This window comes from Styela clava, chromosome 9 (genome assembly GCF_964204865.1).
Source record: "Styela clava chromosome 9, kaStyClav1.hap1.2, whole genome shotgun sequence".
NCBI lineage: Eukaryota > Metazoa > Chordata > Ascidiacea > Stolidobranchia > Styelidae > Styela > Styela clava.
In genome coordinates, this window is record NC_135258.1 from 16,119,299 (window position 1) to 16,138,863 (window position 19,565).

At 37.5% G+C, this 19,565-nt stretch overlaps 1 protein-coding gene across 1 annotated transcript; it reads right to left on the reverse strand.

Annotated features, from left to right (window-relative positions):
* Window positions 1–18,732: 18,732 nt before the first annotated feature.
* Window positions 18,733–19,531, reverse strand: LOC120338776 (cystatin-A1-like). The gene is made up of 3 exons (XM_039406722.2): window positions 19,342–19,531; window positions 19,044–19,148; window positions 18,733–18,936 (listed from the first exon to the last, which is right to left on the reverse strand). Exons 1-3 carry the CDS (start codon window positions 19,474–19,476, stop codon window positions 18,814–18,816), a joined length of 363 nt encoding a protein of 120 aa, XP_039262656.2. The 5' UTR covers window positions 19,477–19,531; the 3' UTR covers window positions 18,733–18,813.
* Between the last annotated feature and the right edge of the window lie 34 nt (window positions 19,532–19,565).

The window sequence follows — 19,565 nt, forward strand, 5'->3', positions numbered from 1 at the left end:
GTATTTTGTATTGTGCCACCATTTATCAGTGAGGTTTATATTTTAATTTGTTTTTTGTAAACTATACATTTTGGATAAGATAGTCCGACAGAATCGGGCTTTAACATTGTTTTGGGACATAAAGTTTTTTTTTGTTGTTTAGATATAAATGTGACATATATAATGATACCCAGGTGGGTGTGGAGTAATGTTGAGCAATTTTTTTTAAGTGGATTTAAAGTATTCGGTCCAAGATGACGCACATCCTGAACCCTAACCTGGTAACCATACAGGTTGTGTTCAGGTTGTGCGCCATCTTGGTACAAATACTTCAAGAGCGCCTTTTTGTTAAAAACAATTATTTCATAACTACATGGTTTAGGTTTGCATACATAGTAACATTGAATCTCCTTACAATGTCAGAAATTCAATTTTAGTAGAATAAATGGTAGTTTATTTCACTAATACAAGCCAAGATCCATCGACAGCATCTAGCCACTTTCTATTGCGCTCTTCAAACTACATCTGGCATTTCGTTTTCCTAGTTTAAGCTTAGGGACTTGTGAAATATTTTATTAGTTGAATTGGATTGGAATATTTGACCTCGTCTTTCACTCCGAACAAGGCCATGTAATACCATCCACTGGTATCTAAAGATGTGTAACGTGTTTTCTTTTGGAAGAACCGCAACCTTTCAGTGCTGCATTGACTTTGGCAAAATTAATATATCCTTGTGGAGATAGAAGGTATGCGTATGCGAAACCGAGATGTGCACCTGTTATGCCAACATAGTTGAGTCAAACGTTTTGAATACTAGTACATCACACGCATTTTCCTGCGTGCTTCGGTTGTACGTGGTAACGCGCACATTTTTGCGCACATGCATCAAATTCCATTTGATTATTGAGCTATAGGTTTTTGACGAGCTTTTGTGTATGATTTCATTCCATAGAATTTGTATGCTGTTCTAAAGAATACTAGTTTCAGCTTTTTCATTCATTCAAACCGCGTGTTGAAAGTAAGTTTTGTAATATTGCGGGTTGGTTTCCAACATCCTTAAATCGGTGATGCCAGTAAATCTTTAATACAAAAAGATCAGTAACATCTGCAATAAAAACAGCAGTACCCACTCAAATGACAGCTAGGGGATGGATACTCTTAGTATCTGCTCCATCGCGTGCCTCTTACAGTCTTACCAGTTTACATGAGTGCCAATTGGTATCTAAGCTCAGCCAGAGACAAAAAGTTTCGGACTGCAGTTGGCGTGACAAAATGTTTTTAAATATATATTCTACAATAAGATTATTTGATTGCATACTACTGAAAGTTCCGCCTTATATGTCTTTTCCCATTGCACTATTCCTTTACTGATATTCGATAATATGACGCTCATCTGACATAGTTCTTAAAGTGTGTAGATGGGTACAATCTTTTCCACGCTGTTCAGATGGGAATGCGCGAATATATATAAGAATTGCTAATATTGGTTTGTAATGCGATGAAATCCCATCTTAGCATTTCTGCCTCTCGCAATTGCTGCGTATACTTATCGGAAGTTCTGTGGCGTGGTTATCAAATGAAAAAACAAACATGGGAGTATTTTTTCTACTTCTCTACTACTATCAAACCTTGACATTTTGTGAAAACTTTCTTCCATGCAACCTTTTTTGAAACATCCCCAACAACCACAATTACTTCTGTTATTAAACTTCCGAAACAAACACATAAAATCATCAACAGATGAATATCACCAAGTAGATATTGCTGAATTGATCTTTATTTTACCATTTTGCATGTAATTCTTTTTGGTAAACCTGTTATCTATCGTAAATACAGCACATTTGACAATGTTGTAGTGTGACTATTTTAGCCTCACATTTTTGATATTTGTAGTTAGAGCTCTTGGGGCTCTGTCAAACAAAGTTACATACAAAATATTGGTTGTAAATTGCAAAACATGATCATGTTGTTGGAATAACTTGGCATTTTACCACCCGTATATCATTCATTGTTGAGAATATTAATAAAATCATAAAATTTAAAAATCCGTTTTCGTGAAATTTTTGTTGTAGCTGAATTCCAGGGACAGCATGACAACAGGCAAGAGAAGCACGGTCGCCTCTTTTAGTTCATGACAGGGTTTCTTGAAAGGGGACCCCGTCCTCCTTGGAGGCGCTGATCGGTTATCTGGGAGCACGAACAAACAGATGGAAATGCGAATATATAATAACAATGTATTTTTATAGAAGAGAAGAAGCAAAAGTGTTGAGAGTCTTTGGTAGTTTGAAAAGCATTGGCATGGAACATAAGAATGAACTACATTCTTTCTCAGGGATATACTATAAAATGTAGCAATTTTCTCATTCTTGTTCTCGTGATATCATTATCTTTCACTGCGTCGTCGTGATCATTCCGCTGCATAACAATTCTCGCCAACAAATAATTGACTGTTCTCCACCGGGTATATATCCACTTGAACCACTGGCGACTACATTAGCAGGCTTGTACTGTTAATTGCAACAAAAAACGGGTATTTTGAAATAGTACTCTTTATTTTACGCGTATGTTTCGACAGTATTTCCATATACTGTATATGGGTCGCGACCCAAAGCTGGGCTCAACAAATACCTAGAAGGTATCGATTTCATTTCCTAGTAAATTTGGTGCTTGCGTAGTTTGTGCACCAAGATTACGCACAACCTGAACATAGTATTGTAACAGGTTATGGTTCAGGTTGTGCGTCATTATGATGCACAGGTTTGACAAAAAACACTAATACAAATATAGAGCCGTAAAAAAAGTGCTCAAGGCTGCAAACTCCACACCCATGTAGAAATGATGGGCAATGACCCCAAGATGAATAATCACAAATAAAAAAAACTTTATGTCTGAAATCAAAATTGGGCCAAAAAGGTCCCCTTATCTGCCGGACTAAGACTTTGGATCGACTTTGGATAATGAGAAACAGGCATATTAATTTACGGTCCCCCAATGAGTGTAGTGCCACATATACAAAGGCAAATATTTTACGGATCTTGACATTCTATCCCTATAGTCGGATTCGGAAGACTTTTGGCACAGGGTACTCAGATTCTCAAAAAGGACAATGAAAATATTTGAGACAGACGTGTGAATAATTATGCACTACTTTAATGTGTGCTGTATTTGTGATTTCCATTTTACTCCCATTTCTCTGCGCGACTATGACATAGCCATTTTACTTGTTCTGATTAAAATTTGGCTTTGTTTGGTGCCTATTCTACCGAAGGACAAACGTTTAGACATATTGGGTTCCTATACATAGCCGTTGCTATCATTGTATTTTTTTTTTTTTTTCGGAAGTTTGTCAGAAGATGCTTCTGTGCTGAGGAAATTGAATAGATCATTTCATAAACATCAAAAACGAAATTGACAATTACTCATATAATGTACCTATTGAGCTCATTGCTCATTACAATCATCCAATATGATTATAAGTTCTATTTAAAACGTAACGACAGATAGATGAGAGATGCATCCTGAAAATTAACTCAGGATTGTGAACGAATGCTTAATTATCGATTGCGCTTGAAGTCGAATCCATTCCAAATTTCAACAGTTACAAAATTGAAGAGCCTATAAATATGATCCTTTTTCACATTTCCCCTGAATTACTTGGAGATCAAATACTATACCACTTCCTCCACTATGTCAAATTTCTGTTAACCAATTTTAGCGAGCGAGTGTTCAAAGATCGGTATGAGAACAGAAAACATTTTTCTTAATATTTCGCTGTTAGTGAACCGCAAGATGAAAAACTTCTGGAAACATTGTAGTGGTATTAACATTTGAAGGATCTTAAGCCGATGGTTTTTGTTGTAAACGGGTACATCAAAGAAATGGATTTAGATATAGTCTATCTGGCGATCATCAGACCTAATTGGTACTTTTTCGGGGTTGATTTACCGTATTATTCTTCAGTTTATTAATACAGACTGCTAAATTAAATATAGAATGACGGGATTTCAATATTGCTTTTATTGCGAAATCAACTTGAAAATATAAATAGTTTTTGGGACAATAAAAAATATACGGTAATCCCACTACGTGTTAGAAAATGACTCTAACAGAGATGTATCAGAGAACTAGCAGGCGATAGTGCATGCAGGAAGGATCTTTAAATGAGGCGGGGTTAAAATTCGAAATTTCCGAATCAATCTCCGTGATTACATGCTTGTCTTACACTTGCACAGTGTGTCCCACATTCGAGACGATTGTCTTTCTTCCCGAACATTGAAAAAGTTGATTTTCAGCGTATAACGATTTATCTGTCTAGTAAAATTTATTTGTGTTCAACGTAACTCGAAATTGTATCGACTTACGGCAAAATGAAGTTATGGACATAGGAAACTACACGGACAACGTGAACTCAAATCAATATGTCCGCTTCTGCTTGTTTAAAGACTTGCTTGGAGTGATATCGTATACCGCCCTATTAGTAGATTGTAGCACATTACATAATCTATCGCTGGGCATAAAATAACAAATCTTTATGTGTGTGGTATCCAACTTCAACCATTGCGTGAATTAATATGTTCTTTCTGCTTGTCTAAAGCCTTACATAGAGTACTATCGTAAAACGCCCTAATAATAACTAACAGCTCAATGCATAACCTGTTGCTGGATATAAAATACCAAATCTTTAGGTGTGTATGGTCGTGAGGTGGCGGGCCTCGTTGAGTTTGTTAACATAATCGCCGACGCCATTGAGGGTGATCAGCTCTATTTCGTTATTGTGACGTCGCAGTGGCGTAATTTTTGGATGACGAAGTCAGGTGAGGGTCAGGAATGATATATGCAAAAATTGTTACGCTAAGTTAACTAGAAGTTATTGAGGTAAGAAACTACACCCATAGCGGACACACAGGCGTATTTAACACGATTGCATTATGGTCGCTATTATTAGGCAAGCTCTATTTCGTTATTGTGAATTCGCGTTGACGTAATTTTTGGATGACGAAGTCAGGGCAGGGTCAGGAATGATATATGCAAAAATTGTTACGCTAAGTTAACTAGAAGTTATTGAGGTAGGAAACTACATCCATAGGTGCCATTACGAATAACGTCGCTATTATTGGGCAAGCTCTATTTCGTTATTGTGACGTTGCAGTGACGTAATTATTGGATGACGAAGTCGGGTGAGGGTCAGGAATATTATATACAAAAATTGTTACGCTAAGCCTAATAGAAGTTATCGAGGTACGAAACTACACCCATAGCGGACACACAGGCGTATTTATCACGATTGCATTATGGTCGCTATTATTAGGCAAGCTCTATTTCGTTATTGTGAATCCGCATTGACGTAATCTTTGGATGACGAAGTCAAGGCAGGGTCAGGAATGATATATGCAAAAATTGTTACGCTAAGTTAACTAGAAGTTATTGAGGTAAGAAACTACACCCATAGCGGACACACAGGCGTATTTAACACGATTGCATTATGGTCGCTATTATTAGGCAAGCTCTATTTCGTTATTGTGAATTCGCGTTGACGTAATTTTTGGATGACGAAGTCAGGGCAGGGTCAGGAATGATATATGCAAAAATTGTTACGCTAAGTTAACTAGAAGTTATTGAGGTAGGAAACTACATCCATAGGTGCCATTACGAATAACGTCGCTATTATTGGGCAAGCTCTATTTCGTTATTGTGACGTTGCAGTGACGTAATTATTGGATGACGAAGTCGGGTGAGGGTCAGGAATATTATATACAAAAATTGTTACGCTAAGCCTAATAGAAGTTATCGAGGTACGAAACTACACCCATAGCGGACACACAGGCGTATTTATCACGATTGCATTATGGTCGCTATTATTAGGCAAGCTCTATTTCGTTATTGTGAATCCGCATTGACGTAATCTTTGGATGACGAAGTCAAGGCAGGGTCAGGAATGATATATGCAAAAATTGTTACGCTAAGTTAACTAGAAGTTATTGAGGTAAGAAACTACACCCATAGCGGACACACAGGCGTATTTAACACGATTGCATTATGGTCGCTATTATTAGGCAAGCTCTATTTCGTTATTGTGAATTCGCATTGACGTAATTTTTGGATGACGAAGTCAGGGCAGGGTCAGGAATGATATATGCAAAAATTGTTACGCTAAGTTAACTAGAAGTTATTGAGGTAGGAAACTACATCCATAGGTGCCATTACGAATAACGTCGCTATTATTGGGCAAGCTCTATTTCGTTATTGTGACGTTGCAGTGACGTAATTATTGGATGACGAAGTCGGGTGAGGGTCAGGAATATTATATACAAAAATTGTTACGCTAAGCCTAATAGAAGTTATTGAGGTACGAAACTACACCCATAGCGGACACACAGGCGTATTTATCACGATTGCATTATGGTCGCTATTATTAGGCAAGCTCTATTTCGTTATTGTGAATTCGCATTGACGTAATCTTTGGATGACGAAGTCAGGGCAGGGTCAGGAATGATATATGCAAAAATTGTTACGCTAAGTTAACTAGAAGTTATTGAGGTAGGAAACTACATCCATCGGTGTCATTACTAGTAATCGTCGCTATCATTGGGCAAGCGTTATTTCGTGATTGTGACGTTGCAGTGGCGTAATTTTTGGATGACGAAGTCAGGTGAGGGTCAGGAATGATATATGCAAAAATTGTTACGCTAAGTTAACTAGAAGTTATTGAGGTAAGAAACTACACTCATAGGGACACACAGGCGTATTTATCACGATTGCATTATGGTCGCTATTATTAGGCAAGCTCTATTTCGTTATTGTGAATTCGCATTGACGTAATTTTTGGATGACGAAGTCAGGGCAGGGTCAGGAATGATATATGCAAAAATTGTTACGCTAAGTTAACTAGAAGTTATTGAGGTAAGAAACTACACTCATAGGGACACACAGGCGTATTTATCACGATTGCATTATGGTCGCTATTATTAGGCAAGCTCTATTTCGTTATTGTGAATTCGCATTGACGTAATTTTTGGATGACGAAGTCAGGGCAGGGTCAGGAATGATATATGCAAAAATTGTTACGCTAAGTTAACTAGAAGTTATTGAGGTAGGAAACTACATACATAGGTGCCATTACGAATAACGTCGCTATTATTGGGCAAGCTCTATTTTGTTATTGTGGCGTTGCAGTGACGTAATTTTTGGATGACGAAGTCAGGTGAGGGTCAGGAATGATATATGCAAAAATTGTTACGCTAAGCCTAATAGAAGTTATTGAGGTACGAAACTACACCCACAGCGGACACACAGGCGTATTTATCACGATTGCATTATGGTCGCTATTATTAGGCAAGCTCTATTTCGTTATTGTGAATTCGCATTGACGTAATTTTTGGATGACGAAGTCAGGGCAGGGTCAGGAATATTATATGCAAAAATTGTTACGCTAAGTTAACTAGAAGTGATTGAGGTACGAAATTACATCCATCGGTGTCATTACTAGTAATCGTCGCTATCATTGGGCAAGCGTTATTTCGTGATTGTGACGTTGCAGTGGCGTAATTTTTGGATGACGAAGTCAGGTGAGGGTCAGGAATGATATATGCAAAAATTGTTACGCTAAGTTAACTAGAAGTTATTGAGGTAAGAAACTACACTCATAGGGACACACAGGCGTATTTATCACGATTGCATTATGGTCGCTATTATTAGGCAAGCTCTATTTCGTTATTGTGAATTCGCATTGACGTAATTTTTGGATGACGAAGTCAGGGCAGGGTCAGGAATGATATATGCAAAAATTGTTACGCTAAGTTAACTAGAAGTTATTGAGGTAGGAAACTACATACATAGGTGCCATTACGAATAACGTCGCTATTATTGGGCAAGCTCTATTTCGTTATTGTGACGTTGCAGTGACGTAATTATTGGATGACGAAGTCGGGTGAGGGTCAGGAATATTATATACAAAAATTGTTACGCTAAGCCTAATAGAAGTTATTGAGGTACGAAACTACACCCATAGCGGACACACAGGCGTATTTATCACGATTGCATTATGGTCGCTATTATTAGGCAAGCTCTATTTCGTTATTGTGAATTCGCATTGACGTAATCTTTGGATGACGAAGTCAGGGCAGGGTCAGGAATGATATATGCAAAAATTGTTACGCTAAGTTAACTAGAAGTTATTGAGGTAGGAAACTACATCCATCGGTGTCATTACTAGTAATCGTCGCTATCATTGGGCAAGCGTTATTTCGTGATTGTGACGTTGCAGTGGCGTAATTTTTGGATGACGAAGTCAGGTGAGGGTCAGGAATGATATATGCAAAAATTGTTACGCTAAGTTAACTAGAAGTTATTGAGGTAAGAAACTACACTCATAGGGACACACAGGCGTATTTATCACGATTGCATTATGGTCGCTATTATTAGGCAAGCTCTATTTCGTTATTGTGAATTCGCATTGACGTAATTTTTGGATGACGAAGTCAGGGCAGGGTCAGGAATATTATATGCAAAAATTGTTACGCTAAGTTAACTAGAAGTTATTGAGGTAGGAAACTACATCCATCGGTGTCATTACTAGTAATCGTCGCTATCATTGGGCAAGCGTTATTTCGTGATTGTGACGTTGCAGTGGCGTAATTTTTGGATGACGAAGTCAGGTGAGGGTCAGGAATGATATATGCAAAAATTGTTACGCTAAGTTAACTAGAAGTTATTGAGGTAAGAAACTACACTCATAGGGACACACAGGCGTATTTATCACGATTGCATTATGGTCGCTATTATTAGGCAAGCTCTATTTCGTTATTGTGAATTCGCATTGACGTAATTTTTGGATGACGAAGTCAGGGCAGGGTCAGGAATGATATATGCAAAAATTGTTACGCTAAGTTAACTAGAAGTTATTGAGGGTGGAAACTACATACATAGGTGCCATTACGAATAACGTCGCTATTATTGGGCAAGCTCTATTTTGTTATTGTGGCGTTGCAGTGACGTAATTTTTGGATGACGAAGTCAGTTGAGGGTCAGGAATGATATATGCAAAAATTGTTACGCTAAGCCTAATAGAAGTTATTGAGGTACGAAACTACACCCACAGCGGACACACAGGCGTATTTATCACGATTGCATTATGGTCGCTATTATTAGGCAAGCTCTATTTCGTTATTGTGAATTCGCATTGACGTAATTTTTGGATGACGAAGTCAGGGCAGGGTCAGGAATATTATATGCAAAAATTGTTACGCTAAGTTAACTAGAAGTGATTGAGGTACGAAATTACATCCATCGGTGTCATTACTAGTAATCGTCGCTATCATTGGGCAAGCGTTATTTCGTGATTGTGACGTTGCAGTGGCGTAATTTTTGGATGACAAAGTCAGGTGAGGGTCAGGAATGATATATGCAAAAATTGTTACGCTAAGTTAACTAGAAGTTATTGAGGTAAGAAACTACACTCATAGGGACACACAGGCGTATTTATCACGATTGCATTATGGTCGCTATTATTAGGCAAGCTCTATTTCGTTATTGTGAATTCGCATTGACGTAATTTTTGGATGACGAAGTCAGGGCAGGGTCAGGAATGATATATGCAAAAATTGTTACGCTAAGTTAACTAGAAGTTATTGAGGTAGGAAACTACATACATAGGTGCCATTACGAATAACGTCGCTATTATTGGGCAAGCTCTATTTTGTTATTGTGGCGTTGCAGTGACGTAATTTTTGGATGACGAAGTCAGGTGAGGGTCAGGAATGATATATGCAAAAATTGTTACGCTAAGCCTAATAGAAGTTATTGAGGTACGAAACTACACCCACAGCGGACACACAGGCGTATTTATCACGATTGCATTATGGTCGCTATTATTAGGCAAGCTCTATTTCGTTATTGTGAATTCGCATTGACGTAATTTTTGGATGACGAAGTCAGGGCAGGGTCAGGAATATTATATGCAAAAATTGTTACGCTAAGTTAACTAGAAGTGATTGAGGTACGAAATTACATCCATCGGTGTCATTACTAGTAATCGTCGCTATCATTGGGCAAGCGTTATTTCGTGATTGTGACGTTGCAGTGGCGTAATTTTTGGATGACGAAGTCAGGTGAGGGTCAGGAATGATATATGCAAAAATTGTTACGCTAAGTTAACTAGAAGTTATTGAGGTAAGAAACTACACTCATAGGGACACACAGGCGTATTTATCACGATTGCATTATGGTCGCTATTATTAGGCAAGCTCTATTTCGTTATTGTGAATTCGCATTGACGTAATTTTTGGATGACGAAGTCAGGGCAGGGTCAGGAATGATATATGCAAAAATTGTTATGCTAAGTTAACTAGAAGTTATTGAGGTAGGAAACTACATACATAGGTGCCATTACGAATAACGTCGCTATTATTGGGCAAGCTCTATTTTGTTATTGTGGCGTTGCAGTGACGTAATTTTTGGATGACGAAGTCAGGTGTGGGTCAGGAATGATATATGCAAAAATTGTTACGCTAAGCCTAATAGAAGTTATTGAGGTAAGAAACTACATCCATTGCGCTAAGGCAAATTAATATGTCGGTTTCTGCTTGTCTAAAGCCTTGCATAGAGTGAAAACATTCAATGTCCTATTAATAAAATGTGGCACATCTGGATATTAAATAACAAGTCTTTATGTCTGCGGTACCCAACCTCAATCATCGCGTGAATTAAATGTTCTTTCTGTTTGTCTAAAGCCTTGCTTAGAGCGGTATCGTATATCACCATATTAATAGATCGTAGCACAATACATGATCTATTGCTGAACATAAGTAACAAGTCTTTATGTGTGTGTATAACGCTCTATTAGATTGTAGCATGATACATGAGCTATTGCTGGACAGAAATTGGTCAGAATGGGATATCGTGAACGTTCTTTGGCGACAATTTAGTCGCTTGTGATCGTTGTTTATTTTGAGCTCTGCACAACGACCCCGATAAGAGAGAGGTCGCTGACGTATTGAGTTTGTTGACATACTCGTAGGCGCCATTACGGGTGACCGTCGCTATATTTTGGCAAGCTGTATTTCGTTATTGTGACGTCGCAGTGACGTAATTTTTTAGATGACGTCATCAGGTGGGGGCCAGGAATCATATATCCAAAAATTGTTACGCCACGCCCACTAGAAGTTATTCAGGTAAGAAAGTACATGAGACCCGTGTTCCTCAGCCTTTTTTTTATCGTGGTATACCGGTACCGGTACCTTTTGCAATCTTTCACGAACTTTGTATACCTTACAAAGGCTGACGGACAACTCGACTACACAGACAACTCACCAGAGACAACTCGACTACCGGTACGGTACGTCTTTTCGCATTTTCTACGGCGGTGTTTTAGATCTATAGAAATGTGATTTTGATATTTTTAGGGCTCAAATGTCGAGAAAAATACATAAATATTCTCTCCATTTTTATTTGTGGATGTGGCTTATTTTGATCACATTATATAAATACAAATACAGTCTACAGACAAAATTGGAGTAACGCTAGCGAAATAAGACTGTTAGATAGATAGTTTATTTCGAAAACTCCATAACAAACATAAATTAAAAATGGAGAATTCTGGAGGGCAAGCAAAACCTAAAAAAAAGTTTAAAACATGAGAAGTATTCACGTGTCCGCCCACCAGCACGCACACAAAAACACAAGCCCAATTAAATGAGGCTTGGGCCAAACTTGACAAACAAAATACACGATAGTATTAAACTTTCGGGCTGTTGACTTATAGGACTGTGTGCGTTTAAATTTTCGAACTTTATGAGGAGGGTTGGTAGCATAAAAGTCATATTGGGGATGGCAAAATAGGGATGGCGAAATACGGTCGAAAGGTGGCAGATTAGGGATGGCGAAATAGGGACGAAAAGACAAATTGGGGATGGCAAAATGCGGTCGAAGCGTGGCAGATTAGGGATGGCGAAATACGGTCGAATGGTGGCAGATTAGGGATGGCAAAATGCGGTCGATGGCTGTCAGTTTTTGCCAAATCGACTGTCATAATGCGCTGTTTAGTATACAGATAACAATAAACAATTGCCTCAAAATTACAAAGAAATATGGCCAAAGTGTATAGATTTGGGGCTGATGAAATGGATTAGTACCTGTCAAATTCGGGCTTGGAAAACACAGTCGATGAGTGTCAAAATGGGGTCGAAGCGTGGCAGAATAGGGATGGCGAAATGCGGTCGAAGCGTGGCAGATTAGGGATGGCAAAATGCGGTCGAAGCGTGGTGGCAGATTAGGAATGGCAAAATGCGGTCGAAGCGTGGTGGCAGATTAGGGATGACGAAATACGGTCGAAACGTGGCAGATTAGGGATGACAAAATGCGGTCGAAGCGTGGTGGCAGATTAGGGATGCCGAAATACGGTCGAAGCGTGGCAGGTTAGGGATGGCAAAATACGGTCGAAGCGTGACAGATTAGGAATGGCGAAATGCGGACGAAGCGTGTCAAATTGGGGGTGGCGAAATAGGGTCGATTCCTGTCAGGTTAGAGATGATGAAATATGGTCGATGCGTGTCAGATTAAGGAGGGCGAAATAGGGCAGTGGGTTGACGGGTGTCATGTTAAGGATGGCGAAATGCGTGTCAGATTTGGAAACGAACATTGTCAAATTTAAGGAACTAATCTGATCAGTGTTTCACATTTTAAAATTCATTTAAAAGGTATTGTCCGATTTTACATCGTGTCTTTATTTTATGATTAATTTTAATGTTTTATATATTATTACATTTTTCTCATCAAGTCTTGAACATTTTTTTTATATCGTCGCCATCCCTAGTCTGCTCCACAATTCGACCGCATTTTGCCATCCCTAATCTGCCACTACGCTTCGACCGCATTTTGCCATCCCTAATCTGCCACCACGCTTCGACCGCATTTTGCCATCCCTAATCTGCCACCACGCTTCGACCGCATTTTGCGATCCCTAATTCTCAAACGTCGCCATCCCTAGTCTGCTCCACAATTCGACCGCATTTTGCCATCCCTAATCTGCCACTACGCTTCGACCGCATTTTGCCATCCCTAATCTGCCACCACGCTTCGACCGCATTTTGCCATCCCTAATCTGCCACCATTCGACCGCATTTCGCCATCCCTAAATCTGCCACGCTTCGACCGCATTTCGCCATCCCCAATTTGACTTTTCGTCCCTATTTCGCCATCCCTAATCTGCCACATTTCGACCGTATTTCGCCATCCCTATTCTGCCATCCCCAATATGACTTTTATGCTACCACCACTATAGAACTTTATTGGTATTAAACGTTTTGAATGAGCACCTTTAAATATATTAAAACCTTTATACTTCACAGTGACACTTGTCCGCCTCCCCTTACGAATACCAATGTTTATTTAAGGCTTAAATAAACATTAAATTTTAAGCACATATCTGACATATTGTACTGCAATATCATCATGTAATCTAATAGGCTACCGCAGTCTGGCAGTGTCCACAAGTTAGTATAAGTATAAATTTATTTCGACTCCATAATCAGCGTAACAATGAAATGATTGGTAAAAAAATAAATGAAACTGATTATGAAATCAGGAGAGCAAACAAAACCTTGGATAAGGTTTAAAACGTACAGAATGTATACAAGATGGAAGGTTTTGCCAAGAAGAAGTGGTACGTGTTCACTCACCTAAAATTATGGAAATATTCCACACACGCTCACACGCACCCACACACACAACCATACAGAAGTTATAAATTACATACGGGTAGTTGAAAAAAATAAATAAATAAAAATTACTTGCCACACCATATTAATAAATTTATAACGTTTGCCACTGCCGAATTGATAGATTTTATAAATGGGAGTGAACAGTAGAGATAAACTTTTATGAAAAATATATTGCCAAGCTGATTACAATTGGAGTCAATTGCCAAAAATGCCCAACCAAAGTTGCCAGAATTGGGTGCATGAAGAGGTGGGCTAGAGCTAGACCACTTCATTCCCCAAACTAGAGCCTATTATTGCCAAATTATAGTCCAGATTGTAATAAGTATTTAAAGGTACAAGTAATAGTATAAGTAATTATTGGACACGTAGTGGACATAACGATCGTTTCAATATTATGTTGTTCTTGTTCTTGTTATCCTTGTTGTTGTTCTTTGACACGTTTTTAAAAAGTCGCTTTTCTCTTCGAATACTGGACCAATTGCTTTGAAATTTTCAGTGGTTGAAGATAAAATTTTTCTCCAGAAGGCTATTACTTTTTTTTTCGCTATGACGTCATCAAAATTATTGCCATTGGGTGGCGCTACGTGTCCATATATTTGAGCATAGCTCTCTTGTTATAATTAATTGAGGTAGGACAACGGGGAATAGGAATATGCTGGTTACCAAGGTTATAAGTAAGGTTTTCTTCAATCTTAGATATTGACTTCTGCAAGGACAGAGGAATTAGGATTGTTATTTCACAGGATCATGACTTCATTTACTTAATGTAACACAATTGTTGTCAATTCAAATTTATTATAGATAAGACATCAGACTGGCAATTTTGATGATGAAGACACCCTTAATATTCAATAAGCTAGCCATTGAAAAAGTTATAAATTAGACTGACGGCCTTAGCGTCAACGGGATTATTGTTCAACGCAAATCAATATTCAAACGAAGTACATGACAGCCGAAATCACCAACCCAACCACGTGACCGCATTAGCTATATAATTTGTGATGTAACAATGTGCTCACGTCGGTTCTTCGCGTAAATGACGTTTTATATTTCATGTGCAGTGTGCATTACCAACTTTCATGACCTTTGACCGATGCCTGCCAGCAACGTTTTTTCTGCTGTTTTAGGGGACGCTCGTGGAGAATGGTACGTCAGTTCGCGCGTTTACGTTTTATACTGGCTTTGACTGTTTGAAGAGCTCGCTGTGTGTTAGCTTTGCTTTAACAGTCTTTCTCAAATATAGATTGAATCCAGACTAGCTCAGGGTGGTCCAAGGTTGTCGGCTCCGGGGGCCACAAATTAATTTTTGCATTGTTTGCGGGCCACTGTAGTGCCAAGAGTAAGTAAACAGTTCAATACAAAACATATTACTTTTATTGCGCAAACGCATTGATCAGTATCTGTCATTTATCAAGCTAAAACCTGCAAAAGTCTTTCTATATCCACATATAGTGTAAGATTTCAAACTTATCATAACGGAAAAAGTGCTTCCGTGCTTTCGAACATTGATAAGATTTTCAAAGCAAAATCTAACCTTTGGAAAATGCTCATTGCTCACAAGATTCTAAAATGTCGTTTAAAATTCAATTCTTTTGTTACCGACACAACTTGCCGATACATCAAGCAAGCATTGTGGCATTTTCCCTCCCACGTCCAGGTAAAAATCTGTTTGAATTCGTCAGCTTTCTTTCCAAACTCATGTTTACAAAATAACTTACAGATAACTGCAGATTGATTGATTACCAAATCTGAGGTCTCTGAGGTAGAGAAGGGTAATTACTAAGTTTTCTGATATATAGGCAGCGTTTTTGTAATACTGTTGCTGTAAGGCTGGTTGCAAAAAACACCCGTCGTGAATTATATTGTTAGTCTATAAATATCTATTAATCTAAGTCTATGAATATTTAGTTATCAGGCATCCCAACCCAGGCTAATACGCATTCGGTATTTAGTTTTCTATGATGCCGAAAAAGTTGGAATATATTCCCGACCAAAACGATGGAAAGTCAGATAACAATTTAGACTGCCAAGCACATCATTCAACTTCGCTAGTTGCCACATCCAGCCATAACACTAGTCAACTCAGTGACATTAGTGATGTAACAATATGTCAAAATAATTTTCTGGTTAATTTTGTGACAAAACAACACAAAATGCGATTTTTTTGTTACTCTAAAAACGCGACGTGGGCCACAGATAATAAAGCGGAGGGCCACATGTGGCCCGCGGGCCTGGGTTTGGCTCTATGGGATTCGTTTTCACTATGGATTTTGTGTGACGACGTCATTGAAATTAAAACTTGGAGAAATTTGTAGATTGAAAACGATTTTTTTTGCATCCCTTCCAAACACTCAAAAGTAAATGTAAATCAAAAATATCATAAGCTCCTGCAGTTAAACGATTGGCCGACTTCGTAATTTTCGAAATAAACTTTTGAGCACCAAGATATTACAAATATACACTCTATAATTTGGTTATACCTAGTGAGAAAATCTAGGATATACAACTGTAACTAATAGCATCACTCAATGTCCATGTTTATCCTTTTAGGTAATATTTACCTAGTCGCGCATGGCACGAAAAACGTGAACAACATCTTGTTTCTATGAAGGCAGCACTGTTCAATTTATAGACGTAAACGTTTTAATGTATTTATTGGACACGTTTAGTGGACATAACGATCGTTTTGTTGTTATTACTTATCGATCTTAAGATCGGTAAGTATATTGATAGGTATTTGTCTGTATGTATGTCTGTCTGTTAGATGCACGCGATATCTCACGAAAGCGAGATTGAATCTGCTCCAGATTTTGCATGTGCATTCATCTTATTCATATTCCACATAAAGGATACGAAGTTTGGAGTTTGTCTCGTTTTCATGGCCAGACAGAATATAAATATGCTCGAGAATTATCCTTTATTTACCAGTCTTTGTCAAAACAAGTCTCCCGTATTATAGTGAACATCAATGTATTAAAAGTTTTAATATTTTTAGGAAGAAAAGTAAAATGAAAATGGAATGACTGAATTAACACGTTGCCAACTAAATTCGTTATGTATCTGAGACCTTAAAATTGTAAAACACGCCTCAACTGTATATGAATTTGCTGGAAACAAGGTCGCAACTAATCACCGAAGAGCAAACTCGTAAATAACCACTCATATGTCAAAGAGTCACATAAAATCTATTTACGTAAGTCATCCAAGTCTAAAGGCGAAATAGGACTTGAATGAATTACACTATTTTTATTTGAGTATATTGCTTTTTTGTTGAAATTTCAATTACTCATAAACTCTGTCTATATTCAGAATGCGGCATTGTAACTTTATCAAGGTTACTTGTAAAACAATTTGCTTGAAAGTGACGCGTATAATGAAAAATCTTTGGTTAGACTTATTGCAGTTTTCACAAAAAGTCTAGAAAAGTACGAAACGATGAAGATATATTTTAAACTATTTCTTGCACTGCTAATTCTGTTCAATGTAGCCTAACTGCTGAATGCGTTTGATGAGATCTTAATGACGTTTGGAATGCCATTCTCCTCTAGTCCTTGGTGCGAAATTTTCAGAGGAAGAAAAAGAAATCAGTCGTAAATTCATGACATATTTAACAGATTTGGCTAAAACGGAGTGAGTGACTTCATTTGAATACTTTTTGTAAAAGTGAATGCTTATTGACTTTGCTGAAATAAAATTATTCTTAGTTAATGTTAATTAGAGTATTAACACTTTTTTCCGTTTTGATTAATTTTATAATGACTTCAAAAATGTCATGATCTTTATCACATTAGGTCACACTAGATACGCTCCTTCCATTTACACTCGAAATAAAACGCAACACATGGCAGTTCAGCCAAATGAACAAATCTATTTATTTTTAAACTATTGTTTCTGTATCTTCAAATTGTATTATGTTATCTTATCTTCCTATTTATCAGATGTTTGTATAAGTAACTCAACTTTATTTTATTACACTCTAGCAATCCAAATAAAGTTGACACAAAATGGCCATTTTACGGACAAAATAGAGAATACCTGTTTGTTGACTCGTCATTTAGAGTTGGTGAGAATTTTTATAAAAAGGCAGTTGAATTCTGAATGAATGCTATGTAACGTCACATCATATGACTGAATTGATGAAATGTCAATATATGAAACGAACGCTACATGTTCTAATATAACACAAAGACAAAAAACATAGATATGGGAAAAAGAAAAACATGAAAATAAAAGTTATAAACAAAAAGTGAAATGGAAATAGCTGACATCGAATCTTTATTCGGAACCTTTATGACGCTGTTTTTAAGACAGACGTCACCATGTCCAACTCCGTGCATATATAAACAGTGTTCCATTCTTGAGGACATTTCTTTGTTGGGCTTTTTTATTCTGGAAATTAGATTGCAATCGAACCATCTTTGTCGATTTGTAATATATGATTCCACAGTCTACACCTTTAATGGTACTCCCCTAATCTATTCTTTTCTACCTACGTGAACAGCTAACCATTGGCGCTATTAATGAATGTGTGGTAAGAGTGGCTGATGGAGAATGCATATCAGAACAGCGTTAACGAGAACAGCCATGCAATGGCAACGAGCTCAGCAGTTTTCTGTCATCGAGAAACCCCAGCAGAGAAGTTATGAAAAAAGTGTACAAGGCCCGTCGAGACACCCACTTTTTATTCACTGGCAACAAAATTATTGAACTGGGAATTGGGGAATAGGTCGTGATTTGTAAATATGAACACTTTGTAAGTGTAAAATCTGATTAAATTGGACATTTTTAGGATCTTATAGAATAGTATATTCCCCATCGAGTTGTTGTTTAATATGATGACTGCATGTCAATTTTGATCAACTACTAATTTCATTGGTTATTGTTATAAATTTCTATACTGCCTGCATGTATATGAATGTATTAGGAAATTTTTTTCTTTAGTCCATCAATGATATGTATTCTCAAGCAAAAAAAAAAATGTAATCAATCATACCCTTGACTCACATGCTGCCAAAAAATCCTCAAAACCTTCACAAAATTATTAATTCATATATCTTTATTGCTCAAATCTCGTGGTTTGAGATAAAATATATATTATTTGCAAATACCACATTGAACATCAGAAATATTCAATCGGAGATTCCTCGCTCACATCTTCGTTTACACCCATCAATTCAGGTTGGTCGTTGAATAGAGGCTTGTAGAATTTAACATGAATCCAGTCTTTGGCTCCAAGTTTTACCTGAAAAATGTGCGTTAATTTCAGGGTCAATGGAATTTTATGATAAAAAGAAAAATGCAGAGAAAAAAGTGTCACTCTCCTCTAAACTTCTATTTATACGAACTTACTTTCACATAATACACCATGCCGGCAACAACTTGTTCGCTGAATGAAACTGGTTCGAATGTTTCCACGTCATTCGTTTCGATCCTTGATAGTACTTCATCTTTCAACTGTATAAATTTTTACAGCGTTAAAATGAAGAATATATTATTGTGTATGTAGGCGTTATTAATCTTGTGGTTGGCGGGAAAACTAATGAAGAAGCATGAAGAATATATTGAATAAATACCGAACCTTTTTATATTTATATGGAGGTATCAGTTTTGTAAAATATCATATAAACTCAAAACTGCGGAAACATACCGCTTCGGTCAGTCTTGCGACGTTATCCGTTATCGGCTGCTCTTCTGACAAACCCCCGGCGACGGGACTGATGTCTTCAGCCGTTGCATTCAACACAATTAGCAGTGTGAGTGAAAACCCAAACAATATCTTCATAATGATTTACCTTTACAGACTTACTGTTCATTCACTGAAAATTTCAATCATTAGACTTTATCATTATTTCAATGTATTTTTGCAAATGT

What these genes read in the sequence shown, in the direction of transcription:
- LOC120338776 (XM_039406722.2), bottom strand. Translation starts at nt 19,476, where the DNA reads ATGAAGATATTGTTTGGGTTTTCACTCACACTGCTAATTGTGTTGAAT. An exon ending in TCGCAAGACTGACCGAAGCG is followed by an intron (nt 19,149 to 19,341) that starts GTATGTTTCCGC and finishes AAATTTATACAG; the next exon opens with TTGAAAGATGAAGTACTATC. An exon ending in GCATGGTGTATTATGTGAAA is followed by an intron (nt 18,937 to 19,043) that starts GTAAGTTCGTAT and finishes CACATTTTTCAG; the next exon opens with GTAAAACTTGGAGCCAAAGA.